At 39.7% G+C, this 26,189-nt stretch overlaps 1 protein-coding gene across 1 annotated transcript; it reads right to left on the reverse strand.

Annotated features, from left to right (window-relative positions):
• Window positions 1–4,665: 4,665 nt before the first annotated feature.
• LOC106876828 (cytosol aminopeptidase) lies at window positions 4,666–25,987 on the reverse strand. The gene is made up of 14 exons (XM_089339634.1): window positions 25,809–25,987; window positions 23,678–23,799; window positions 22,229–22,389; window positions 21,246–21,314; window positions 19,816–19,933; window positions 18,194–18,352; window positions 17,089–17,247; window positions 15,404–15,528; window positions 13,563–13,651; window positions 10,104–10,206; window positions 8,175–8,254; window positions 7,466–7,615; window positions 6,705–6,798; window positions 4,666–4,988 (listed from the first exon to the last, which is right to left on the reverse strand). The coding sequence occupies exons 1-14, from the start codon at window positions 25,980–25,982 to the stop codon at window positions 4,933–4,935; spliced, it is 1,659 nt and encodes a 552-aa protein (XP_089195760.1). The 5' UTR covers window positions 25,983–25,987; the 3' UTR covers window positions 4,666–4,932.
• Window positions 25,988–26,189: the final 202 nt, after the last annotated feature.

Below are 26,189 nucleotides of genomic sequence, written 5' to 3' on the forward strand. Positions count from 1 at the left end.
TGTCTGTCTACTTTTTATGCAGAGTTTGACCACCTCCTGTGGCTACACCTTAGAACCATCATGGCATGTGATGTCGTTTTTTAACCCAGACAATATTTTGAAAAGACACTCACATAGATTACATAACCAATTTGGCCCACCAAGAGCGGCAGATAAGTCTGTATGCATGCATGTATGTATGTATGTATACGTACATACATATATATATATATATATATATATATATATCAATAGCTTGATTTATACGATTTGATTCAATACTTACTAACTCTTGTAGCTCAACAGCTGTGTGAAATAGTGAATAGAAAACGTCATTTCAAGCTATATCAAACTTATGTCCCAGGTTACGGCAACGTTCATCTTGGGAGACGCCAGAATTTGGGATTGAAACACGATAATGCTTATATGTCGTTTCTTTTTTTTTTTACACGCCAACATATAATTGATTCCTAAAAATCGAGGCAAAAATTGAAATTGTTGTTCAAATCCAGGTGATTCCCAATCCAGAAGACATGGTCAGTGACATTTTTTATTTATGACCACCTTATGTTGTGTATCTAGCTAAATATGAAATACTGTAGATGTTACAAAATATTATCTATGGAATGAAAAGTATGAAAAAGCAGAGGACGCGGAGGCGCTGGTGTGCGGTAAGAGGTCTTTTCCCCAACAACATGGCGCGTTATGTTGGCAATTAACCTTTATTCTAGAGTACTGTTAGTGAATATCTCACGTTGAGAGGTTTACAAATAGGAATTTTCCATTTTATGTATGTGTATATATATATATATATATATGGGAGAATATACAAATAATAACAACAGACGAGGACAGGTGGTGTAAATAACAAAAGTATATATTAGTATGACGCTCGGGAATACGGAAAGTCTTTGACGTTTCGAGCTACGCTCTTCAACAGAAAGAATACGGAGACAAGGAGAAAAACACGGAGAAAAAAAATTGAATAGTGTTCAGTCAACGGTCAATCATATATATATATATATATATATAACAACAGCACGATTTATGCGATGTTATTCAATTTTATTAGTTCATGTACCTGGAAAAACACGACAATGTCTATAAGCTGTTTTTTACATGCTAACCTATACTGATCCCAGAAAATCGCTGCATATTCCAAATTGTTGCATAAATACATGTTATTCCTTCTCTAACAGACACATTATCAAACACATTAAATTATCATTTCAACATTTAGTAATATAACTAATTGCAACAATAGTTATAAGTTCTAATGTAAATTTATAATTGAGGTAGGGATAAAATTTTAGAAGTATTTTCATTATTGTCTCTTGATAAAGTGAGAAAAGGAGAACATTTTTCGAGAACTTACGACCAATATTGTTGTTGTTAGCACTCCGTCGCTTACGACGTCGAGGGTTCCAGTTGATCCGATCAATGGAACAGCCTGCTCGTGAAATTAACGTGCAAGTGGCTGAGCACACCACAGACACGTGTACCCTTAACGTAGTTCTCGGGGATATTCAGTGTGACAAGGCTGACCCTTTGAATTACAGGCACAACGGAAACAGGAAGTAAGAGTGAGAGAAAGTTATAGTGAAAGAGTACAGCAGGGTTCGCCACCATCCCCTGCCTCGTGGAGCTTTAGGTGTTTTCGCTCGATAAACACTCACAACGCCCGGTCTGGGAATCGAAACCGCGATCCTATGACCGCGAGTTTGCTGCTCTAACCACTGGGCCATTGCGCCTCCACTACGACAAATATAAAACTGTAATATTCTACAGTAAAAGTTTCACTTGTTTCTGCATTAACCAAAAAAAACAAAAACTAGAAAAGCTAGAGTGCATCCAAAATTAAAGATTGAACGATACATATTCTCCAAATAAAATCGATGGGTTGTAAAGTGAGAATTTGTAAATCATTAAGGGTATTCCCTCTTTTTGAGGTTCTTCGACTGTACACATGCACACAGTCAACAAACAAATGAAGCTTATACACACCCATTCTACATCTACAAACATTGTCATTATCATAATATATTCTGTATCTTGTTATTACTAATTTACATACAGCCACAATGAATAATGTGAATGTTACATACTTGTTAGATTCAAACGGTATTTATATAAAGAACTCGGTAAAATTCCCTTGTGCAAAGTTCAAATTAGTTGATGATATTTATATAGAGTGTTGTCAAGAGAACTGCTTCAACATTTGTTTGCCCACAGCTTTCATATTCTTATCTCTTTCCTAACTTCCTCTCCTTAATGTTTCCTGAATCTTTTTACACCATCTCCCTCCTTGTATCTCCCCACGTCTCCCTTCCCTTCCTCTTCCCTTTCCCTCCACCATACCTCCCATTCCTCCCATCCCCCAGAACTAATCACGTGGAGGCGTTACAGACGGGCTAATTAACGGAGTGGCAACAAAAATTACTATAAGATTACAGTATTGTCAGTATTTAATCAGAAAACGGACGAAGAATGGCTACAATTTTTCATTTCTTGGGAACATAAACAAGATCTATTGTAATAAGTAATAAATTGCCTAGAATGACTTCCACCTTAATTAATATTAATAATAACTATACACACTTGACAACCGATGTTGGTGTGTTTACGTCCCCATAACTTAGCGGTTCAGCAAAAGAGAATAAGTACTAGTCTTACAAAGAACAAGCCCTGAGGTCGATTTGTTTCAACATGGCCGCAGTTAAATAACTGAAACAAGTAGCAGAATAAAAGAAGAAACAATATAATCGCACTGGTCTTTGACCGGTAACTAGTTTCATAAATGCCAACAGACAACACACTCGGACCTTCAGTCTCTCTTTTACTTCTACTTAATATTATTATTATTATTATTATTATCATTATTATTATTGAGTGAGAGAGCAGTGCATGCCATCAAAGTGACACTGAGGTAAAATATACGAAGCCCAGTATACCCATCATAACTACCCATCTGATAAGGGTACACCAGGTGCATGCATCACAACTATATGTGCTCCACATGGTGATCGCATATCAAGATAAACAGCGCATGACTTTGCAGGTGGGGCCCAGTTAGAATTTTCTTCAGGTCGAGTAGCCCATCCCACTCAAAAGGTCCCTGAATAAGGTTTGTTTAAGGATGCTGAGCAAAACACCCATGTTTCCAAAGGTAAATTATTCAAACCCCAAAGAATTCCTCTCAACACATGGCTATGATGCTCCCCCACTACTTCTGCTCATGATCAGAGATGCACGTATCGCCAGCCACCAAGGGACATGCTCAACTGATTAAGGTCAAACAACTGACAAGCAAATCTGTGGTATTAAGCAGAATATTTGCTGTAGCCCATCTTTTTATACCAAGACAAAACAATGTACATGATAACACTTCCAATCAATTAAGATCAGAAGCCATGAGAGCCACTGCCTGGTACTGCATCCGGGCATTCATTTTACCGGTGAGTGTGTTAAATTATAAGGCACTAAAAGAGAATGACTCTCCCCAGACACAACTATATATATATATATATATATATATATATATATATATATATATATATATGCCTGTAGGAATAAATGAGCCATATATATATATATATATATATATATATATATATATACACACACACATACATCTATATTTGTATCTATCTATCTATCTGTCTCTCTATCTATCATCTTGTATTTGTAAAACAAAAAGTAATTTGTGTACAGGATATTAACATCTTTGTGGCGATATTTATCAAAACATGTAGCTACACCTCTCACCGACAAAAATTTTACTACAATTACTGTTTCAACTGCTGTTGTTATCTATCATGAAAACACTCTGCCAATTAAAATACAAAGTACAGGATATGAGAGGTGTACTATCAGCATAAAACGTCAGAGAAAATGCCTTTTGGTATTCATTCAGGTTTTATGCTCAAATTCCTTCGGTTCAGCTTTTTCTTTCCCTTTTTTTTTTTTTTTTGGAGACGCTAAATAAGGTTCCAGTACTCCCCACCCCCTTCTGCCGTATGTAGATGTTCGGGATCTTTTTATTAATTCCAGAAATTATAACGGTGCATTACACGGTTTTTGTCCTTGGGTAGCAACTATGGTTTCCTCTTTTCTTATCCCTAGAAACTATGAAAAATGAATATTTCCTTTGTTTTTCTTGCATTAATTCAAACCCTAAAAATCCTCTCTCACCATATGGCATTCATGTTCTCCAACTACTCCAGCCCATTATCAGAGCTGCAAAATTATATATTTATGCATGTTTTGTAATTTTAATTTTGGTTGCAAAATGAAACAGATGTAGAAGAGTAAGTTGATTAATTAATAAATTAATTTGCATTTTTTATTTTTATTTTTATCTCTATTTCATTTCCTAATTTTTTTCCCCTTCTTTGTCGCCTCCTTCCTTTTTCTCATTCTTCTTCTTACACACACATGCTTTGCTATTATTTTTGTATACTTTTCCCTTTTTTGTGTATATCTATTTTTTGTGTGTATACTTGCAAGAACAACTCTTTTGTTATTTAAGCATCCAATAAATCATATTTTTCAGTTTGAAAACGGCTACTTGAAGCTTGAAACTCATACCAGAATCACTCACTCTAAACATCATTATTAAAATAGAAATTATCCCCCCAAAAAAGACATCTGTACTCATTTTTTCAAATATATAATACTGTACTAAGAACTTTCTTTTTATTATTCTACCATATATTTGAAAATTGGTTATGAAATACATGTAGTTGTTTTATTATCATTATCTTATGATATTTACTTTGTATTATATTATACTTATTTATTGTGATTTTACTTATTAATTTTTCTATATGTGACAATGGATTTTCACTGATGAGTTCTTGAAACTTGGTTCTTTTCCCTAAAACTATATATATATATATATATATATATATATATATATATGTTGGCAGTTTGTGGTATCAATAAACTGTTTTTCTACTGTTGGGAAGTGAAGCGGGTTAAGAGTTCGATCACAGTTCTTGTCGGCCGACCTGAAAATGATAGAGATAATTGTTATATAAGAAATATATAGCACCAAATATTAATGTCTTATTGTTGATGGTGTAGAGTAAGAGGTTAGGGGTAAGTTGTGATTAAACTGAGTTTATAATGTGAGTTCAATGCCAGATGGAAGATATTTCACTTTTCATACGTTATTAATGCCCTTCAGTAATGTATGGCAACACAAATATACATTTTCCCTCTCCTCCAAAATAGAGTTCTTTTAGACCTAATGAAAGGGAAACCGAAACTGACCTCAAACTTAGACAAATAACCAAAAATTTCAAGGCCTGTAAATGAGATATGTTCGTTTGTAAAATAATCATTATTTATTATCATTTAGCATTCATGCTCTATGCTGGCATGGGTTGTACGGTTTGACAGGATTCAATGAGTCCAGGTGGTACATTGTACCCCAACATCTGCTTTACCATGGTTTCTATGGCTGGATGCCCTTCCTAACGCCAACCACTTTACAGAGTAGACTGGGTGCTTTTCTCAAGGCAGCAGCATTTTTCAAAGAAACAAATCTGTTTATTACTCTTTTGCTCAACCCAGAGCAGGTGATGTTATTCCCAAGAGCTGACAACTCAACTTGGCACACAGCTCACAAGTGCACATTTTCAAGGAACCTTCCAAGAACTGTCTGGAATTTTCCATTTGTGGTATCCACTTTTGCTTCAAAGCAAACTTTGAATATTGAAGTTTTATGGATTTGGAAATTTTGGAAAAATAATAATCAACTATAATAAAACACACACACACACACACACACACACACACACACACACACACACACACACATATATACATACATACATACACACACATATACACACACACACGTGAGTGTGTCTGTGTGTATATATCTTTTATCTTTTACTTGTTTCAGTCATTTAACTGCATCCATGCTGGAGCATAACCTTGAAGGGTTTTTTAAATGAAGAAATTGACTCCAGAATGCTTTTTGAAAGTCTAGTACTTACTCTCTCAGTCTCTTTTGCCATACTGCTAAGTTACGAAGACGTAAACACACCAACACTTGTTGTCAAGCAGTGATGGTGGGACAAACACAGACAGAAAGACACACACACACATGTTTGTTCCTTCTCGAGGCAAGCCTGGCTCATAAGGGCCGGTTTCCTGGTTTCATTGGCATATAGGTTTCCCACTTGGACAAGACGCCGGTCCGTCACAGGGGAGCTACTAGATGCAGGAGGAAAGAGTGAGAGAGGGTTGAGGCAAAAGAGTCAGCAGAAGTTCACCTTCTGCCAGAGCTGCGTGGAGCTTAGATGTTTTGCTCATAAACACACACATATCGCCTAGTCTGTATATATATATATATATATATATATATACAATGAGCTTCTTCCAGTTTCTGTCCACTAAATCCACTCACAAGGCTTTGATCAGGCCGAAGTTATAGTAGAAGCCACATGCCCAAGGTTCCATGCAGCGGGACTGAACTTGGAACCATATAGTTGGGAAGCAAGCTTCTTACCACACAGCCACTTGCTTTAACTGGAAATCTGATGCTGCACCAGTACTAACAATGGTACAATTCCTGCATCAATGTGTGACTGCCCATTGGCTGAAATTTACAGTGTCATGTTTGCAATAAACGTCTCACCACCCACTTCTAGTAACAAACATTTACATCATGTTCCAATCAGTAAATATAATTCCATAGTGAACTGGTTTCTTACCTGACATTCCAGATCCGAGATGAGCGACTTCATCTTTGTTTGACATCACACCAGCTATGTCCAAATGGATCCAATCACTGGATTCGACAAATTCCTAAAACAGATAAGGAATGTTTTCTTTAATTTCTGTTCACATAACTTAAAATTACATGAAACACGATAACAAAAGTTAATTAATTGAGCTTTGTTGATTGGTTTCAAACTTGTGGTACTGGACAACTGACTAAATTAACCAGCTCTATACAATTTGCATTAAGCATGTATGTAGGTTCTAGAAGTGAATTGAAAAGATCTATAAATCAAAAATGTGTATAATATATAGCTGCATAGAGGAGAGAAAAAGACAGTATGGAAGAATAAAGAAAAGAAAAAACTATAGAAAGAGAATGTACAACAAGCAGGAGTACTTTCACATTCATTTACAACTATCTCATGATGTCCAGACAAGGAACCACAAAGTCATACACACAGGCACACATACAGACATACACACAGACACCTACATATATATATATATGGCAAGTTTTTTTCAATTCCTGTCTCCGAATCCATCTATAATAGTTTGATTGGCCCAGAGCTATAGTACAAGAAAATTGCCTAAAGTGCCACACTGTAGGACTGAACCCAAGAGCCTCTGATCAAGAAGCAAACTTTTTAACCATACAACTGTCTGAACATCATCATCATACAAACATCTTTTTGGAAAAGTAACAACGTTGTGCATAAAGAATAGGTCTGGTGGAAATGGTTTCAAAATTTACCTTCAAGAAAGCAGCAGCAGTACAAGAACCGCCAGCTCGACTGTGTTTACCAACATTGTTGATGGCAGCAAGTTGTGAGTGTGTTACTTGGACAGTGTAGTGTTGAAATAATGGTAAGCGCCACAGACGATCCCCAGTTTCACTGCCAGCCTGGAAAATGAAAGAATTGGTCACTCGCATTGGAAACACAAAGGCCATTTTATTATTTATATATATATATATATATATATATATATATATATATATAGTCATGTTTAATACATTCTAATGCATTTGAACATAAACCTACGGAAATTGGCTCCCAATGTTGCAAGCAATAATGATAGGATATCAGTTGTCTCCAGGTTACAAGCAATAAAGATAGGATATCAGATGCCTCCAGGTTGCAAGCAATAACGATAGGATATCAGTTGCCTCCAGGTTGCAAGCAATGATCATAGGATATCAGTTGCATCCAGGTTGCAAGCAATGATGATAGGATATCTGTTACCGCTGGGTTGCAAGCAATGGCGATAGGATATCAGTTGCATCCAGGTTGCAAGCAAAGATGATAGGATATCAGTTGCCTCCAGGTTGCAAGCAAGTATAACTGGATGTCAGTACCTCCAGGTTGCTAATTTCAAGTATTCATGTAAACTCCACTTATTTTCTCAAATAACAATGACTATTGATTGAGATGATGATGATGATAAAAGACAAACAGCCTTACCTCAAATAAATGATTCCAAAGATTGGTAGAATTTGTGTAAGCACCAGTAGCGGCAGATCCCAAAGCTACATCAACAGCACCTATAATATCAACAACAATGAAAACTTGTCACAACAGAGCTCTTACATGGTTATCAGTTTGCTAGAAACAACAGCCAAATCTTCCTCAATTAATACTGAACTACAGATCTATGGTGCATCTATCATGCTAGAAATTAAAATAGGTGGTCACAATTGGGATCCCTTTCATCATAGGTCTGTTCAATCAGGACTGACCTAGGGTTAAAAAAATAACAACAAAGGGAAATACATCTAAGTGCAGGCATGGCTGAGCAGTTAAGAAGTTTGCTTCCCAATCACATGGTTCCAGGTTCAGTCCTGCTGCATTGCACCTTGGGAAAAGGGTCTTCTACTACAGCTTCAGACCTACCAAAGCCTTGTGAGTAGATTTGGTTGACAGAGATAGAAAGAAACCCTCTACGTGCGTGTGTGTGTGTGTGTGTGTGTGTGTGTGTGTGTGTGTGTGTGTGTGTAATGTGCTGTTCTGTGATAGGAAATACAACAAAAAAAGTGCTCCATCTAGTGAGAGATAAATACTATTTATTTAAAGGTCACAATACATGTCTTCAAGGGTTACTAATAGTTTCATATGTTGAGAAATATCTCAAACATATTCATCAGGCACAAACTGCATATCATTACGAAGTAAAAATAATATTTATTTATACATATGCTTGCAACTGCTGAAAATTTCAGACCTAGAGTTCAATAGAGAGTTAAGGGTCTTAGATCTGAACAGGATCTGTGCCCTTTCAGCTAAACAAAGCCTACATTTATTCAATCCATTTACATAAAGTATGGATTTCTCAATGACACCTTTGTGTGTATTTCTGAGTCTGTGTTTCTATCCCATCACCACTTGACAACTGGTGTTGGTCTGTTTATGTCCCAGCAACTTAACAGTTCGACACAAGAGACCAAAACAATAAGAGCCAGGCTTCAGAAATAGGTTCTGGGGTTGATCTGTTTGACTAAAATTTTTCAAGGTGGTGCTCCAGCATGGCTGCATGTAAAAGTTAGGATGTGTGTGTGTGTGTGTGTGATAGTGTGTGTGTATCATCATTTAATGTCCGCTTTCCATGCTGGCATGGGTTACAGAGTGGAACTGGGAAGCCGGAGAGCTGCACCGAGTCCCAGTCTGGTTTGGCATGGTTTCTCAAGCTGGATGCCCTTCCTAAAACCAACCACCCCAGGAGTTTAATAGGTGATTTCATGTGCCACCAGCACAAGTGCCATTTAGATGACACCAGCAACAGCCATGACTACAAAATATATACATATATATATATATATATATATATATATACACACACACACACACCATAAAAACACATGTAATTTGCGCACCCGTGTAATTTATACAGGTGATTTTCAGGATAAAATTTATTTAAAAAAGCTTCTACTCCTGTAAAATTCACACTCAAAAGTTGTCAGAATTGTCAATGTAGCCAGAGGAAAAAGGTTTTCAATTTAGTTGTATTTAGCATAATTTCACTTACTTATGATTAGATTTTATTAAATTTTCATTAAATAAAAATAATTTCTGTTTAATAGGCATCACATTGAAAGTTATTAAATTACAGTGTTTGTGTCGTGTATGATACACTTTATATTATATTTCTTGCCCACAAGAGATTATGTCCGACCTTTAGCACACTGCTGTATGTCTTCTCAAATTACAATCACACAGTCACAGCTGTCACACTTTGGAGTCAAGGGAGAGGGAGCTGAGAGGATGTCTATGTCCATTTATGACTACATAGGTATCTAAGACAGTTAGTGAAAGCATAGTTCACATCACCAAGCCACACTCACCTAAGGTTACACTGTAATTTAAAAACTATAGAACACATAAACATGTCCAGCTTACCTGTTAATGTAGCCATGTCTAGAATAAACTTTGGTTGAAATGTTTCTGCATAACAAAGAGCATCTGCTAAGATCAACCTCCCTTCTGCATCAGTGTTGTCAACCTAGGGAAAAGAGGAAAAAGATTAAATTAGATAATAAGGAGATGGATTATTGTTATTGATCCTTCATACATCAGGAGCTTTAAGTCTGGAATATTTAAAAAGCACTCGTGCCAGTGCCACGTGAAGTGTACCCAGCACACTCTGTAAAGTGGTAGGCATTAGGAAAGGCATCCAGCTGTAGAAACCATACCAAAACAGACAAATGGAGCCCGGGCAGCTCTCTGGCTGACCAGTTGTCTTGCTGGGCAGCTCTCTGGCTGACCAGCTCTCTGGCTGGCCAGCTCTCTGGCTGGCCAGCTCTCTGGTTGACCAGCTCTCTGGCTGGGCAGGTCTCTGGCTGACCATCTCTCTGGCTGGGCAGCTCTCTGGCTGACCAGCTCTCTGGCTGACCAGTTGTCTTGCTGGGCAGCTCTCTGGCTGACCAGCTCTCTGGCTGGCCAGCTCTCTGGCTGGGCAGCTCTCTGGCTGACCAGCTCTCTGGCTGACCAGCTCTCTGGCTGGGCAGCTCTCCGGCTGACCAGCTCTCCGGCTGACCAGCTCTCTGGCTGACCAGCTCTCTGGCTGACCAGTTGTCCGGCTGACCAGCTCTCCGGCTGGGCAGCTCTCTGGCTGGGCAGCTCTCCGGCTGGGCAGCTCTCCGGCTGGGCAACTCTCTGGCTGACGAGCTCTCTGGCTGGGCAGCTCTCTGGCTGACAAGCTCTCTGGCTGACCAGCTCTCTGGCTGACCAGCTCTCTGGCTGGGCAGTTCTCTGGCTGGCCAGCTCTCTGGCTGACCAGCTCTCTGGCTGGCCAGCTCTCTGGCTGGCCAGCTCTCTGGCTGGCCAGCTCTCTGGCTGACCAGCTCTCTGGCTGACCAGCTCTCTGGCTGGGCAGCTCTCTGGCTGACCAGTTCTCTGGCTGACCAGTTCTCTGGCTGGGCAGCTCTCCGGCTGACCAGCTCTCTGGCTGGGCAGCTCTCTGGCTGACCAGCTCTCTGGCTGGGCAGTTCTCTGGCTGGCCAGCTCTCTGGCTGACCAGCTCTCTGGCTGGCCAGCTCTTTGGCTGGCCAGCTCTCTGGCTGGCCAGCTCTCTGGCTGACCAGCTCTCTGGCTGACCAGCTCTCCGGCTGACCAGCTCTCCGGCTGGCCAGCTCTCCGGCTGGCCAGCTCTCCGGCTGGCCAGCTCTCCGGCTGGCCAGCTCTCCGGCTGGCCAGCTCTCCGGCTGGCCAGCTCTCTGGCTGACCAGCTCTCTGGCTGGGCAGCTCTCTGTGATCAACATGCTCCATTCCACTCAAAATTTCTGGCCTTGTGCTAAAGATAGAAACCATTATTAAAGGCACAGTAGCAGCAATGGGGAAGGGCCAAACTTTTTTGTCCTTCTTCCACACAACATAAAGCTTGTCCCATTTTTTGAAGAATTCCATACATTCCTTGTTTAGAAATCCCACATTTTAGATAATCAAATCTAACCTCATTTCTCCAGTTTTGATACAATGTAACGTTCACATTATTCATATAAATATTTCTTCTTTAACTTCTTCTTCTTATTCTTTTTCTTCCTCCTCCTCTGCTTCTTCTTCATCATCCACCTCTCCTCCATCTTTTCTTCTTCCTCTTTCATTTTCTTTTTCTGCTTCCTCCTCTTCCTCTCCTCCTTTTCTTCGCCTTCCTTTCTTCTTCCTCTTCTTCTTACCCTCCTTCTTCCTCATCATCCTCTTCTTTCATATTTCATCTTTTTCTGCTTCTGCCACCTCTGCTTCCTCCTCCTCCTCCTACTTCCTCATTTTCTTTCACTTCTTCATCCCCTTCTCCTCCATCTCCGTCTTGTTTCACTGCTTCTTCCCCCTTCTTCAAGCAGCTACAACTGAAGCACACTTCACCACCCCTGAACTCTTGGTCTCCCCAATTCACCTCCAAACACCTGCCTATCCACCCCTACCACCATCACATGCTTTATGCTTCTACCAATAACAATAAATACAGTTGAGTGATGTAGTCTTTTACCTCGCTAGCTCCTGTCAAACTGTCCAACCCATGCCAGCATGGAAGACAGATATCAAAAGATGATGTTGATGATGGTGATAGTTGAATGATCTTTGACCTCTATTAGCATATTGTGAGTTTGTGTGTGTTTGGAAGTCCCCAAAATATAACATCTGATATGGCCTGGCATTTGACACAATAACAACAGCCAGCAGGAGGCAAAGCTTACTGTCTTGAGCACAGTAGGCACAGTAAGTGTGGCAAGGAGAATTATTACCTTACTTGAAAACAAGTGAGGATTGGTGACAGGAAGAGCATCCAGCCAAAGAAAAGCTCTCTCTTTCTCAATGAATCTCATCTGATCCATGCAAGCATGAAAAAGTGACATTAACCCTTCAGCATTTAAACCAGCCATATCCGACCCAAATATTCTACCTGCTTTGTGTTCAAAGTGGCTTGATTTGGCCTCTCATGTCTACCCTACAATGTCTTCTAAAAAACATTCTCATCATCAAAATCTCAAAGCTAAGAGATAATGCTTGATTAATTCAAAACAATGTGAATAAATAAGGATTACATTGGACAGAGGAATCTCAGTTCTAAAGGGTTAAACTAGCCATAATCAACCCAGATATTCTCCTAGCTTTATGATCAAATTGGCCAGATCTGGCCTCTCACACCTATCCTACAATGTCATTCTAAAAATAGACAAACAGGCGCAGGAGTGGCTGTGTGGTAAGTAGCTTGCTTACCAACCACATGGTTCCGGGTTCAGTCCCACTGCGTGGCACCCTGGGCAAGTGTCTTCTACTATAGCCTCGGGCCGACCAAAGCCTTGTGAGTGGATTTGGTAGACGGAAACTGAAAGAAGCCCGTCGTATATATGTATATATATATATATATATATATATATATATATGTTTGTGTGTCTGTGTTTGTCCCCCCAACATCGCTTGACAACCAATGCTGGTGTGTTTACGTCCTCCATAACTTAGTGGTTCGGCAAAAAGAGGCCGATAGAATAAGTACGAGACTTACAAAGAATAAGTCCTGGGGTCGATTTTCTTGAATAAAGGCGGTGCTCCAGCATGGCCGCAGTCAAATGACTGAAACAATTAAAGGAGTAAAGAGAACGAGAGTAAACAAATCATCAAAATCTTGAAGCTATGAGATAATGCATGATAAATTCAAAACAAAGAATAAACAAGCATTACATTTGACAGAGTGACAATGAAAAGGAAAGAGTTAAAATAATGATGAGACAAGAATAAGAGATACAGACAGAAAGGCAGGCTAAAAGAGACACAAGCAGGGAGACAAACAGACAGACAGAGACATGGAGAGAGATGGGGTGGGTTTTAGAAGGAAATATTGAACCAGAAAAGCTGGTTTACCTGTATAGTCTTGCCATTCATAGCAGTCACCACATCCCCAGGTTTAGTTGCCTTACCACCAGGCATGTTCTCACAGAGTGGGATAAAAGCTGATAAACATAACAAAATAGAAATATATACAAATAAATAAAAAGATAGAATATTGAATATTTTAGCATCCATGATACTAATACTGAAAATATACCCAAGCCTTCATGTCATGTGAGGACTGTAAATGAGCATCACTGTCATATAGGTGGAGTTGTTTGTTTCCAGTCTTCCATGGAAAATATGTCTGGCCATTGGGAAGCATTACCTTGCTTGGAAACAGGTGAGGGTTAGTGACAGAAAGGGCATCCAGCAGTAGACAATCTGCCTCAGCAAATCCCATCTGACCCATGCAAGCATGGAAGGGTGAACATTAAAACGATGATGATGTATATGTCATGTGGCCATTGTTGATGTCACATGACTGTCATGTGGCCATTGTTGATGTCACATGACTGTCATGTGGCCATTGTTGATGTCACATGACTGTCGTGGGTGTAAGTTACATGACACTGACAATAGCCGTGACTTTGATTGAAGACCCATCAAGCCAAGTAAAATTATAGTCGTAGCCAGGGTCAGCCCTAGGGATGCTGGCACCCTGGGCAAGTTGAACTTCATCATGTACAAGCTGATGGTCACGGAAATTTACTTGTCTTTGTCACAACCTCCTTGGCGCCCCTTAACACCCTGGGTAACTGCCCGAGTTGCTGGTACCTTGAGTCGGCCCTGGTCATAGCGATTGTTGGTATCACACAACTGGCACCCATGCTGGTGGCATGCAAAAGCCCCCATTACACTCTCAGAATGATAGGTATTATGAAGTGCATCCTGCCATAGAAGTCATGCCAAATCAGATAGGAGTGTGATGCAGCCCCTCTGCTCACCAGCCCTGGTCGAACCATCCAACCCATGGCAGCATGGGCAACAGATGTTAAATGACGGTGATGTGCTCACATGACTAACCAGACTATCAGATGTTGTCACACATTGCTGGCATCATTTTAGCCTTTGAATGACACCACCCTGCTGGCTAGGTGAGCAGGCCAACATTCCCCCAGCCCCCACTGATCGAAAGGAGGACTGGAGCAACGGTCTCAAGAACACAATGCCCTGCACAGTCTGGGAATTGAGCCCACAATCTAGGGACCATGAGTGCAATAGCTAGAAGTCAGGAACTGGAAGGAAAACAGCAATGAGAAGAACACAGCTCCAAAGAAATCTGCATTTCTTCTTTCAACATTCGTTTCTTCCCACGAGTTTTCTTCTTTTGCAAATAGGAATTGCCAAATCAAGACATTCAAATTTTTCGGTTTTTTTTCTTCCATTTGGGTTGCATTTGTGCAATGGACAGTTCTGCTAAAAAAAATATATATATTCTGTCTTGAGAATAATTATTCTAAAATGAATATTAAGCAATCAGGTTCAGTCCCACTGTGTGGCACCTTGGGCAAGTGTCTTCTACTATAGCCTCAGGCCGACCAAAGCCTTGTGAGTGGATTTGGTAGACGGAAACTGAAAGAAGCCTGTCGTGTATATGTATATATATATATGTATGTGTGTATCTGTGTTTGTCCCCCCAACATCGCTTGACAACTGATGGTGGTGTGTTTACGTCCCCGTAACTTAGCAGTTCGGCAAAAGAGACCGATAGAATAAGTACTAGGCTTACAAAGAATAAGTCTTGGGGGTCGATTTGCTCGACTAAAAAGCGGTACTCCAGCATGGCCGCAGTCATATGACTGAAACAAGTAAAAGAGTAAAAAAAGAGTAAAGAGTATTGCTTACCACTTTGGAAAACTGCCTGCACTTACCTTTCACATAGATTGGTAATTCCAGCTTGCAGACTCCAAGCATGGTTCCAACAACACAGGCTGCACCACCCATATCACCTCTCATCTTGTCCATATCATTCGCAGGTTTTAACGAAATGCCACCACTGTGAATGTGGAAACAAAGAAATACAAATAACAAAAAAACAATCTTCACAATTTTTTAGCACTAAAAATGCCAGAAGACAAAAGGAAGAATATGAAATGAAAACAATTGGTTTCAAATTTTGAAACAAGGCCGGCAACTTCTAGGGAAGGCATAAGTCAATTACATCGACCCCAGCGCATAACTGGTACTTATTTTATTAATCCTAAAAGGACAAAAGGCAACACTGACTGACTTTGGCGGAATTTAAACTCAGAATGTAAAAACAAACGAAAGGTTGCTAAGTATTTTACCTAGTGTGCTAACGATCCCACCAGCTGACCACCTTAATGAAATAAAAAATATATTGGTTTCAGATTTTGACACAAGGCTGGCAATTTCAGAGGAGGGGTAGGACAATTACATTGACCCCGCCCCGTGCATAACTGGTACTTATTTTATCGACCCCACCAAAAGGATGAAAGGTAAAGTTGACCCTGGCAGAATTTGAACTCAGAACATTAAGACAGACGAAATACCACTAAGCATTTTATCCAGTGTCATAACAATTCAAATTTTAGCCCATGGCCAGCAATTTTGAGAGGCTGGGGTTAAGTTAAATACATCACCCCCATTGTTTGACTGGTACTTATTTTATTGACCCCACCCCCAAAAAAAAAGGATAAAAACCAAAATCAACCCCTGCAAAATTTGAACTCAGAATGTAAAGCAAAATTTTTTTTAAATTTTGTTGTTGTGTTACAAAGTTTTTACAAATTAAGTCTTATGTCTTGGAATCAATTACTGACAAAAGATGGAGTATGCCTGTTGTTGTTGTTGGCACTCCGTCGCTTACGACGTCAAGGGTTCCAGTTGATCCGATCAACAGAACAGCCTGCTCGTGAAATTAACATGCAAGTGGCTGAGCACTCCACAGACACGTGTACCCTTAACGTAGTTCTCGGGGATATTCAGCGTGACACAGTGTGACAAGGCTGACCCTTTGAATTACAGGCACAACAGAAACAGGAAGTAAGAGTGAGAGAAAGTTGTGGTGCAAGAGTACAGCAGGGTTCACCACCATCCCCCACCGGAGCCTCGTGGAGCTTTAGGTGTTTTCCCTCAATAAACACTCACAACGCCCGGTCTGGGAATCGAAACCACGATCCTATGACCGCGAGTCCACTGCCCTAACCACTGGGCCATTGCGCTACCACAGTATGCCTGTATTTGACATCATTGCTACAAAAATTCTACCAGTTCTAAGTGCTATGTCATATCTGTATTCTTTATTGTCAGCATTCACTGATTAGTCCAGATTACTCTGTAAGGAGCACAGGGCCGGTTTTCTGGTTTCCCTGGCATATATATTACTCCTGGGATGGGACACTAGTCCAACACAGGATTACTCATTCTAAGTGTACTGGAATAACATAAAATGAAGTGTTTTGCTCAAGAATACAATGCACCACTCAGTCCAGGAATCGAAACCACAATCTTACAATCCTGAGTCCAACACCCCTAACCACTATGCCATATGCCTCCAAGTTAATATTCAATAGCAACACCAAATGAGACTTACGTGTCAAAGGTGATTCCTTTGCCGACCAATGCAACAGGAGGAATGGAACTGTCTGAGGTGTTCTTGTAAGTAAGCTCCAGGAATCTGAGTGGTTCAGCGGAGCCTCGACTCACAGATAAAAAGCTACCCATTTTTTGCTCTTCCGCCCATGACTGGTCCCTGTCGAAAATGATAGACAACTAAATGAGAAATTATCCAAATGTGGTTAAATAAGCTTCACTAATACAAACATGATATACACAGGATGTCCATAAATTATCTTTACAATCTGAACAATTCAGTGGAAAAAAACAAAAAAGAAACAAAGGATAACTCAGCAGAGTTTATTGGAAAAAAACATAGGCAAAACAAATAAAGTTTTATAAACATCAGAACACTTCCACATGGGTTGCATTGCTTGCATGCAAACCTGATGAGTTACCCTTTCCCTTTTTTTTTTTTCTGATCTTTTCAAATTGTAAAGGGAATTTGTGGACACCCTGTGTGCATGTGTGTGTGTGTACATACAAATAAATAGATAGGTATGTGTGTGTGTGTATATATATATATATATATATATATATATTCTTTTATTCTTTTACTTGTTTCAGTCATTTTACATGAGGCCATGCTGGAGCGCCGCTTTTAGTCGAGCAAATCAACTCCAGGACTTATTCTTTGTAAGCCTAGTACTTATTCTATCGGTCACTTTAACCAAACCGCTAAATTACGGGGAAGTAAACACACTAACATCAGTTGTCAGACACACAAATACATACATACACACACACACACACACACACACACACATACATACATACATACATACATATATACAACAGGCTTCTTTCAGTTTCTGCCTACCAAATCTACTCACAAGGCTTTTGTCTATTCGAAGGTATAGCAGAAGATACTTGCCCAAGGTGCCACGCCGTGGGACTGAACCCGGAATCATGTGGTTGGGAAACAAGCTTCTTACCACACAGCCATGCCTACACACACACACACACACACACATATATATACCTATCTATTTAGCAACCCCACCCCAACCATGCTAACTTGAAAATCTGAAAAAAAATAAAGTCAAAAAGTTTTATATGAAATTTGGAAAACTCTTTCTTACCTGACACTAACTTGGCATAGAGAAGAGAGTTTTTCAGAAACCATTTCTGCGAATTTTGAAGGCGTCAGAATGTTTGATGGCATCTCCATTAGTAATCTGGCAAAGTTCTGAGCTTCCGCATAGATTTTCCCATGATTCCATTGTTCCTTGGTTTTGGTTCTGGAGATAATATTAAATTCATTTCTCATTCTATTTATTTATTTATAAAAGTGAGTAAAAAAATAATGTAAATATAACGAATATATTCACTTTGCAATCTGGCAACAAGCAAGTAACTTCCTCCTTCACCACCACCATAACCACTACCATCGCCTCCATCATCATCACCACCACCAACAACAACACCATTATTACCACCACCATCATCACTATTTAACAATACACTTTTCCACGTTTGCTTGGTTCAGATGAAAAGTATTAAGACAGATTTTCTACAGCTGGGTGCCCTTCCTGTCACCAACACTCATCTGCTACCAAGTAAGGTAATATTTCCGCATGGCAAAATTATGTTTCCATAGTATATTGGAAACGAACAACACTGCTTGTATGTCAGTGGCACTCATTTACAACTATCACGTGATGTTGTCAAGACAAGGAGAGACAAACACACACAGACAAACACACGCATGCCTGCATATATATATGATGAGCTTCTTCCAGTTTCTGTCTGCTGCCAAATCCACTCACAAGGCTTCAGTCAGCTGAGTCTATAAGAGATGACACTTGCCCAAGATTCCATGCAGTGGGACTGAACCTGAAATCAAGTGGTTGGGAAGCAAATTTCTTAACCAAACCACCACAGCTGTGCCCTCCCTCTCTTCTAAATATGAGTAACCATTTAGCTCTGCCACAAAAATCAGCTTTGTGTTCTTGAGCAAGACAATTTATTTCATATTGCTCCAGTCCACTCACCTGGCAAAAATGAGTTGTACCTGTATTTCAAAGGGCCAACCTTGTTACATTCTGTAGCATGCTGAATCTCCCTAAGAACTACACTAACCCTTTTGTTACCAACCCGGCTGAAACCAGCTCAGGCCCTGTAGTACAAATGTATTGTTTTCATAAGTTTTGAACTAAAATCTTCCACCAAACCTTAGTCACAATTTATGTTCCTATCACTAGCTGAATGATAACTAAGTTATTTTACTAAATTCTTTGTTATATTTAAAATTAATTGAAAGAAACACAGAACATCTCAACAGCAATATGGTAACAAAAGGGTTAAAATATATAATAGAGAAACAATTCTTAACCCTTTTGATACCAACCTGGCTGAAACCAGCTCTGGCCCTGTAGTACAAATGTCTTATTTGCATAAGTTTTGAATTAAAATCTTCCACCAAACCTTGGTCACAATTTATGTTCCTATCACTAGCTGAATGATAACTAAGTTATTTTACTAAATTCTTTGTTGTATTTTAAAGTAATTGAAAAAAAACACAGACAATCTCAAAATAAATACAGTAATGAAAGGATTAAGGGTACACGTCTGTGGAGTGCTCAGCCACTTGCATGTTAATTTCATGAGCAGGCTGTTCCATTGATCGGATCAACTGGAACCCTCATCGTCGTAAGCGACGGAGTGCCAAACAGATTGTGAAAATATAAAAAAAACATCTAACCCTTCAGAATTATCCAGATGGTCCATGTAGCACTCTGATTCCACTTTGGTCTTTTGGCTTTTCTTTGGTTTTAGTTCATCATAACAATGAGAGGAGAGATCTGCTCCTTCTGCTGCCGCTGGAGAATTTAAGGAGGAAAATATAAGATTTGTAATTCCTTAATTTACCATTTTACGAAATTTTTAACATTAATTTAGTGGTTTAATTATTCTGAAATCAATGTACGAACACATGAATAAGGGTGAAGGAAAGAAAGAAAGAAATTAGAGGGAAAAGAGATGTTGAAAGAGGGAGACCAAAGCCTTGTGAGTGAATTTAGTAGACGGAAGCTGAAAGAAGCCCGTCATATATACATAAATATATGTGCGTGTGTGTGTGTGTATGTTTGTGTGCTTGTGTTTGTCCCTCAACGTCGCTTGACAACCGATGCTGGTGTGTTTACGTCCCCATCACTTAGCGGTTCAGCAAAAGAGACCGATAGAATAAGTACTAGGCTTACAAAGAATAAGTCCTGGAGTCGATTTCTTCGACTAAAGGCGGTGCTCTGGCATGGCCGCAGTCAAATGACTGAAACAAGTAAAATAGTAAAAGAGGTTGCTCTGCGTGTTCACCATCTGATCCTGACAAATTTTTCTTGTCTGAGAAAACCCAAAGCATGTTCAGTTGGAAGGGATGCTTGAGTTTGTTCAAAAGCTTCGTAGTATGGTCCTTCGTCTTGTCTTTGATGGCTTGAGATAAAAATTGGCCCCTTTCTCATCTTGTATAAGGAACACCAAATGTCTTCACGCACTACCTGCCTCATAATAAACCTAAACACTCCCATGTCCCTGGTGATGGATCTGACTGACTTGGAGGGATTGTTGTCAATCATGGCCCCTGGATCTCACTGATAAATTCAGTTCTTTTCTTATCAGAACAACCAGAGTGAGTTTTCCAAGCTGCTATATCTTCGTAATCACCAGTAGACACTTTCCAAATTCTTTGCACTGTCCTCAGGTTGACACCCAAACACTCTGAAATGTTTGAATTGGAGCTTCTGGCATGAATGCCAAGCAATACCTCATGTCGTTCCCAAATTTCTGGCAGAGTGAATAGCGTTGTGGTGCTGTTTTTCTCACAGTTGGTGCCCAACTGACCCTATTATACTATGTAGTCGACAAAATCAAAAACAAACAATGTATATGTGCAAAATTAGAAATATAAAATGGTGACAGTTTACCCATCGCACCCTGTATATATACGATGGGCTTCTACACAGTTTTTGTCTACTAAATCCAATCACAAAACTATGGCTGATTCAAGCATATAGTAGAAGACACTTTCCCAAAATGCCACACAGTTGGACTGAACCTGAAACCCAGTGGTTGGAAAGCAAACATCTCAACCACACAGCTACGTGAAAAGAGAATTTTGCCCAAAAGATTTCTTACCTTTGGCATTACCAGAAGGGTCCACAAACACAGATCCTTCACCAGCTTGTTGCATTTGTAACACTCCTCCTGAAAAAACATAAGGTACAAAATATAAACCACCATTGCTATTAAATATTTACCAAATGATAAAACAACTGTGAATGGCAGGCTGACAGAGTGGCAGACTAAATATGATAGAGGATTTTATTTCATGTTTTTGTCCTGAGTTCAAATCCAGTTGAGATAGATCTTTCACTTTTTTTTTTTTTTTTTTTTGTCTTTCAAGATTGATAAAATAAATACCAGTGATTTAATCAACATTAATTGTATAGAATGGAATGGTGAATCTGCAGACATAGTAGAACACAGGGTGAAAGGGATTATAGCATTTGTTTCCATGTTTGTCAATTAAGTGTGTTTTTTATGGCACCAACATAAGAGAGGTAGCCATATCTTCAAAATATCTAAAGACACACATATGCATGCGTGCTCGCGTGCATGCACAGATCCTCAAAGTGGGTGGTACCACCATCATCATCTAATATCTGTTTTCCATGCTGGCATGGGTTGGATGGTTTGACAGAAGCCAACGAGTCAGAAACTGCACCAAGCTCTTCTGTCTACTTTGGCATGGCCTCTATAGGCCATGAGGACAAATATCCATCAAATGTAAATAATGTACATAATTCATCATCTCTTAAATATAGAACCGTAAGACATTTGTACTCAGAGCCAGAGCCAGTTTCAGCTGGGTTGGTAATGAAAGGGTTAATCAATTATTTAGTTGACTGGTAATAAATCTGAAGTGAAACATAAGCAGTTTGTGTGCTTTGGTTGGCAATATGACCCTCCCAAAATACAAAACTAACACAATATGACAATTTATTGATTATGTTACATCAGGAATACAATATATTTCAAGAAGTTATATGATCCTTGATCCCAAAAATATCAATCCTATTAATATATCAGAGAAACAAGAATACAAAAAAACAACTCACTTGCCACAGCAGTTCTAACGCTCTCGTGACCTTCATGTCGACATTCCAGTTCATTAAAACCTTGGCCTTCCTTACCAAGGTTCACAACAGCTAACAAGGGAAACTCCTCACAGAGACCAAACAGCAAATGGCTTTTCCCTTTCTTATATGATTTTCCAAGCCTAAAATAAAGTTGCTAAACAATATGGCATTTAAAGAAAGATTTAACTGTTAGGCACAAGTATGGCTGCGTGATTAAGAAGTGCATTTTGAAACTAGATGGTTCTGGGTTCAATCCCACTGCATGGCACCTTGGACAAGTGTGCCTTGTGAGTGAACTTGATAGATGGAAACTGGGTAGAAGCCCATTATGTGTGTGTGTGTGTGTGTGTGTGTGTGTGTGTGTGTGTGTGTGTGTGTGTGTGTGTGTGTGTGTGTTCAGCCAGGCAGGATCAAACTGGAGTGACCCTATGAGTGTATTGTTCAAATTTACAGAACTCAAAAGACAAATGGGTTTGTATGTACAGGTGTCTGTCTTTATATTTGTATTATGGTTGTCTCCCAACACCACTTGGCAACAAATATTGGTTTGTTTACATCCCTGTAACTTAGCAGTTTGGCAAAAGAGAACCAACAGAGTAAGACCAAGACACTTAAAATTAAGTACTGGCATTAATTTTGTTCGCATCTGCCAAATTCACTCCCAAAGCTTTGGTCATCCTTGGACTGTAATAGAAGACACTTGCCCAAGGTGCTGCACAGTGGAGTTGAACATGAAACCACATGATTGGGAAGCCAGCTTCTTAACAACACATCCACATCTGCACCTTTTATCCATTGCCCATGCTGAACAAGGTTGTTTTTCTTTTTTTTTTTTTTGTATCTTTCCTTTATTATAAACGATGAGCTGTTCTATGATAGGTTGATACATTTCAACATGGAACGCATGCCATTGCATAATTCTGTTGCTAGTGAAATACATAACAATATAAGACAACTAGTGAAGGCCCATGGCTCAGTGGTTAGAGTGTTGGGTTTGCAATCATGAGGTAGTTAGTTCAATTCCAGACTGGGCTGTGTGTTGTGTTTTTAAGCAAGACACTTTATTTCACATTGCTCCAGTTCACTCAGCTGTAGAAATGAGTTGCGACGTCACTGGTGCCAAGCTGTATTGGCCCCTTTGCCTCTCCCTTGGATAACATCAGTGGCAGAGAGAAGGGAGGCTGGTATGCATGGGCGACTGCTGGTCTTCCATAAACAACCTTACCTGGACTTGTGCCTCAGAGGGGAATTTTCTAGGTTCAATCCCATGGTCATTCATGACCATAGGGGGTTTATACCCGTTTATAAGACAACTGTAGAGTTTTAAAATCCTCAAATATTTCCCATAATCCCTATAAGATTTTCAGAATATATATAAAAAAAAAAAAGAAGACATAGAAACAATTACAAATAAAATCATTGACTTACAGCTTGATCTGTTCGGACAACTTTCCAGAACATTTCTCATCAAAATGTTTTGCAGCTTTTGAGAGAACAAGGGGACCATCTTCGGCTGAAGCTTCATAGACACCAAGGATTAAGCCTTTGTTCTGTGAAGAAAGATAATATATATATAGATATATATACAAGGTCTGATCAATAAGTATCCGGATTGTTGCCATAGTAACAAAGCTAAAGCATGCAGAGTGAAACCGCTGGGCACAAATTAACCTTGAACTCTGCTGTGCATGCACACAAAATTTTAACGTTCTAGTTCACTTCCGCTGTTTACAGCAGTACTTGGAAGGAAGATGTGTAGCGTGTGATCATCACATAGACTGTGACAGAGAAAGCTGTCATGGCGACACCTGCTCAGAGGCCTATGCAAAGTTGCAGAAAATGTATAGACAGGAGTGTATGAGCCACACGCAAGTGTATAAGTGACAAGGCGGCGAGCTGGCAGAAACGTTAGCATGCCAGGCGAAATGCTTAGCGGTATTTCATCTGTCTTTACATTCCGATTTCAAATCCCGCCGAGGTCAACTTTGCCTTTTGTCCTTTCGGGGTCAATAAATTAAGTACCAGTTACGCACTGGGGTCGATGTAATCAACTTAATCCCTTTGTCTGTCCTTGTTTGTCCCCTCTATGTTTAGCCCCTTGAGGGCAATAAAGAAATAAGTGTATAAGTGATTCAGACGTTTCCAAGCCGGTCAAAAAAAATGTCGATATCAACGAACATTCTGGGAGACCCACAACCAGCAGAACTGAGAAAAAACATTGCAGATGTGCGTGCAGTTGTGAGGGGAAATCGTCGAATCACCATCCGTGAGTTATCAGAGGATGTGCAGATTAGTTACGGTTCAGTTTAGTCTATTATCACTGAAAATTTGCGTACGAGACGTGTGTCTGCCAAGTTTGTGCCAAAACTGCTTTCAGCTGACCAAAAAGACACTTGGGTTTCAGTTGCACAAGATCTCCTTGATTGTGTCAAGAATGGTGAAAGCTTTTTGAAAACTTTGCATAGGCCTCTGAGCAGGTATCGCCAAGCTTTTGGCAAAATCTGATGCAGATTCTCTGTTCAACATTCTGTCACTGTCAATGCAACAATCATCATATGCTACACACCTTCCTTCCAAGCACTGCTGTAAACAACAGAAGTGAGCTAGAATGTTAAAACTCAGTGTGTATACACAGCAGTGTGAAGCTTAAATGACACAGCTCAGGTTGTAGAGAAATCCATCTATCATTTTTTGAAAGGACAAAGAAATTTCTTTCGCGCCTGTTTGGCCAGTGGTGGATCAGACGAGCGAGAATCCTTAGATTCGGTTTCGAATCTCAGCTCGGAAAAAGGAAGTGTTAGTTTTTACGTTTACAACACGTCGCCGGTCCCTTGTTTACCTGTATTTACGTGAAGGTGATGTTGTTTAGACCCAGATTAGTTCCGACCGAGCAGGCATATAATCATCGGTATTCCCGTCATGAACATCCCATCTTAGTTATTTGCGATTACATTATGCTATACAAAGGCGCGTGGGCTAATGATTATTGTGTTGCCCTCACGATGGTAATATCGTAGTTTTGATTCCCGGATTTGTCGGTACATTGTGTTCTTGAGCAAAACATTTAATTTCACGTTGCTCTAGAGCACTGAGCTCTAAATAAGTAACCCTGCGACGATCTGACATCCCATTCTGCAGGAATGTTGCATTTATGTGCCATGGTAGAACTCGTGAGAGTACAATAAATAAATGTGTGTGTGTGTGTGTGTGTGTGTGTATGCATTGGAATCTAAAGCTGGTATGAGTTGAAGGAGATTTGGCTGCTATTTCTAGCGGGTACAGCGACAACGTTAGAGCACCTTGACGTTTTGTTGCCCGTTTATGTCTTTATCAGAAACCCTCGAACACAAACTGTTTTGTTCTCTTCTTCGTCTATTTATAAATTGTAATATGCTGTGACTTTGTAGAGTAAATACATTAATTAGACTAGAATTAAATGCTGTTTTCCGCCTTTGTTGCCGGACGGTAAAACGTTAGGGTGAAACAGCGAAAAGTTTGTGTAACTGTAGATTTTTTAATATTTTTTTTGTTTGTTTTTAATAGAAGTCATGGTACTTACGAGTCTAGCAGTGGTTGATAACTGACGCCTGTTTAACAAACGACCTTTAATAACGGATCCATTGAGAAGAAACACACGTGAGGGTCGAATTTGTTTTGTAACATTGGCAGCTGTTCGAAGCACCGAAGAAGCCATGTTCAATTTAGTATGATTAGAGTTACTTCCCTTGTTCATATGCTTCGATGGCAGTTGGGGGGGGATGCTGGTGGTGGGGGTTTATGCCTACCACTGGTCGTTAATGTTGAATGTCATAGATGGATGTCGCTGGTACTCAACGTAGTAATTTCAAATTTTGGCACGAGGCCAGTAATTTCGAGGGCCGGTGTAAGTCGAGTACATCGACCTCAGTACTCAACTGGTATTTATTTTATCGACCCTAAA

This window comes from Octopus bimaculoides, chromosome 22 (genome assembly GCF_046866305.1).
Source record: "Octopus bimaculoides isolate indiv1 chromosome 22, ASM4686630v1, whole genome shotgun sequence".
Taxonomy (NCBI): Eukaryota; Metazoa; Mollusca; class Cephalopoda; order Octopoda; family Octopodidae; genus Octopus; species Octopus bimaculoides.